At 39.7% G+C, this 2,639-nt stretch overlaps 1 protein-coding gene across 1 annotated transcript; it reads right to left on the reverse strand.

Moving 5' to 3' along the window:
* Positions 1-529: 529 nt before the first annotated feature.
* On the reverse strand, positions 530-2,202 carry LOC110603900 (mitogen-activated protein kinase kinase 5). The gene is made up of 2 exons (XM_021741900.2): positions 2,114-2,202; positions 530-2,036 (listed from the first exon to the last, which is right to left on the reverse strand). The coding sequence occupies exon 2, from the start codon at positions 1,834-1,836 to the stop codon at positions 763-765; it is 1,074 nt and encodes a 357-aa protein (XP_021597592.1). The 5' UTR covers positions 1,837-2,036; positions 2,114-2,202; the 3' UTR covers positions 530-762.
* Between the last annotated feature and the right edge of the window lie 437 nt (positions 2,203-2,639).

The raw sequence follows: 2,639 nt of genomic DNA on the forward strand, positions 1-2,639 counted from the left end.
AAATTCTTCCTCAATTCATTATTAGCTAGCTTAAAGATTCATCTACAATCACAGCCACATACATAGATCTCTAGACTTAAATTAATAGTTTGCATAAAAATTAAACAATCTATTTCCAGGTTGTAATGAATAATAATAAATGTAATTGTGAGCTTCTCCAATACCACCCAAAACCCCCATGTGAACAGCTAAATTCGAAGGAAATTAAATGGGACAAATGAAAAGCATATATGCATTATGCATCATGTTATCTTCACACAAGCAAAGAGCTCATGCGTTATTAGTATAGCAAACTGAGAATAGCTTATTCTCATATATTGAAATTCTGCATCTTCCTAAGAATAACCCAACTCATAGTAAACATAAGCAAAAACTCAACCCAACCTCTCCATAACCAATCTCGAACGTTTCCTGAATTGAATGTAAAGCAGCTTTAACATCAAAGTTTGGGCCGGTAATAGGAGAAAGTTGTTCCATTTTTGTTTTCCGGTTAAGCCTTATCATCACAGACAGATTGAATCAATTCAAATTGAACGTTGAAACCAGGATAAACCCCATTCCCCCATTTTCTTCTAAAAATCAAATCTGACCATCATATGAAAATTACAAAAAAGAGAGAGAGAGAGAGAGAGAGAGGGAGAGAGAGAACTAATGACAACGACAACAGCAGCAGCAACAAAGACAATAACCAAAATCATTGAGATAATTCGCAAAATATATTTTGAATAAGGCTAAAAAAGAAAACGGAGCAGGAAGAAGCAGCTAAGAAGAAAGAGGACGTGGGGGAGGCAACAGTTGATGTAGATTCTGGTTCACCTCTCTTTGGCCTCCATTGTTCCTTGTTATAAAGGGATGATGTAACAACTGATTGGGAGTCCACCTTCGCGCCGGCTCTCTCTGCAGACAACAAGCAATAAATTCCCGAAAGTCTCTGGAAGCGGTAGGCGGAGCCTCAGGTGGTTGCGACATACAAATGGCACACATCAAGCTTGCCCAATCGCCCTGCCGCCCAACTGCAAACGGAAACCTCCCTAGAAAAAACTCCAATATGCTTACCCCAAAGCTCCAAATATCGCCAGCAAAGCCGTCGTACTGGCCATGATTCAAGTCCGTGTTGATCCTCTCAGGACTCATGTAGGCAATAGTACCAACTGATGAGTTGCACGGATCCATAGTCTGCTCCAGAATCCTACTCACCCCAAAATCAGCAATTTTCACATTCTTCCTCGAATCGATTAACAGATTCGAAGGCTTGATATCCCTGTGAACAATTTTCCGGCGGTGGAGATATGCAATCCCGCTCAAGATTTGCCGGGCCACATCCGACAACTGCGCCTCCAGGCCGATATGGGTGCCTTCTAGGGATCCGCCATCCACGAATTCTAGTAGCACTTGGATCTCCCCGTTGTGCTCGTAAAATTCGTGGCATTTAACCACATTAGGGTGATTGACGCCTCGGAGAATCTCGATCTCGCGGCACATCTGCCTTCTCACCGAGTCCTCATGGTTTCCATATATTACTTTCAGGGCGTAAAGCCTCCCAGTCGGACGGTGGATCACTTTGTACACAGTTCCTCCAGCGCCGCTTCCTATGCGATTGATTCGGTCAAGGTCCGAAAAACTCAGTTGCTGAGTTTGTTGATGACTCGTAGACGGGGCAGAGCTGGAAGTAGGTGGAAGAGGAAGAGGAACCGCAAGTTTTGGGTCTCGCTGAGGAAGAGGTAGGGTTAAGTCAGAACGCCTACGCGACTTGTTTCGATTGGCCGTAACAGTTCCAGTTCCAGCTGCTGTTACCGTTCCAGTACCAGTACCAGTTTGTGGTTGAATCGGTCTCATGACTCGGCTGCGAATCGCTCAAGATTTGATTGAATCGGCTTTTCTCCTTAATTCTTTCGCTCTTCTTATTCTCTTTTTGCCCTTTCTTCCTTCTAGGGTTCCATTTGGACAGTTCCTGATCTTCTTCTTCGTATCCTTCGTCGTCGGGTCGATGGGAAGCCTCACCGGCGAGGTTCCTTATTCGATTTTTTTTCTATATTCTTTACGACAAAAATAAGAAAAATCAAAATAAAAACAAAAAAAGAAAGAGAGAGAAAGAGAGAAGAAGGAGAACCACCTCCATCTGTAACGATCCTTTTGTACAGTAAGTGAGAGCAATGAAAGATTTTTTTTTTTTTTAAATAAGGAATATGAAATGAAAATTATCATTTTGAGGGACAGAAGGATTAAGAAACACGCGCTTTTAGTGAAGAAGAAGAATGGGTAAATTGCATGCGCGTGAGTTTTACGTCACAAAAATGAATGATGATTCTACGTTATCATATTTTAATGATGCAAAACTCTTAAACTTTTACATAATTTTTTAATTTTATTTTATATATATATTTAACTCGAATTATATAATAACCAATAAGGTATAATTTCGTTAGTTTCCCTCACCTTTTGGGAGGAGATTTTCCAAGGAAATGAAAGCTGCGTGTGAGTGAGGTTGAGTTTTTCAAAATTTCCAGAAATCTTTACTTTAATTCTGAAAATATTTTTTCTCCAACTCAAATAATAATATTTTATTTAAAAACAACAATTTTATAAAAATTTAATTGAAAATAATAACATGAAAATAGTTTTGAAAATTTGGTTTGTTT

The sequence above is a fragment of the Manihot esculenta genome, chromosome 16, assembly GCF_001659605.2.
Source record: "Manihot esculenta cultivar AM560-2 chromosome 16, M.esculenta_v8, whole genome shotgun sequence".
Classification (NCBI taxonomy): domain Eukaryota; kingdom Viridiplantae; phylum Streptophyta; class Magnoliopsida; order Malpighiales; family Euphorbiaceae; genus Manihot; species Manihot esculenta.

Bases quoted from the DNA above. Each gene is read 5' to 3' on its own strand.
- LOC110603900 (XM_021741900.2), bottom strand. From the start codon at position 1,836: ATGAGACCGATTCAACCACAAACTGGTACTGGTACTGGAACGGTAACA.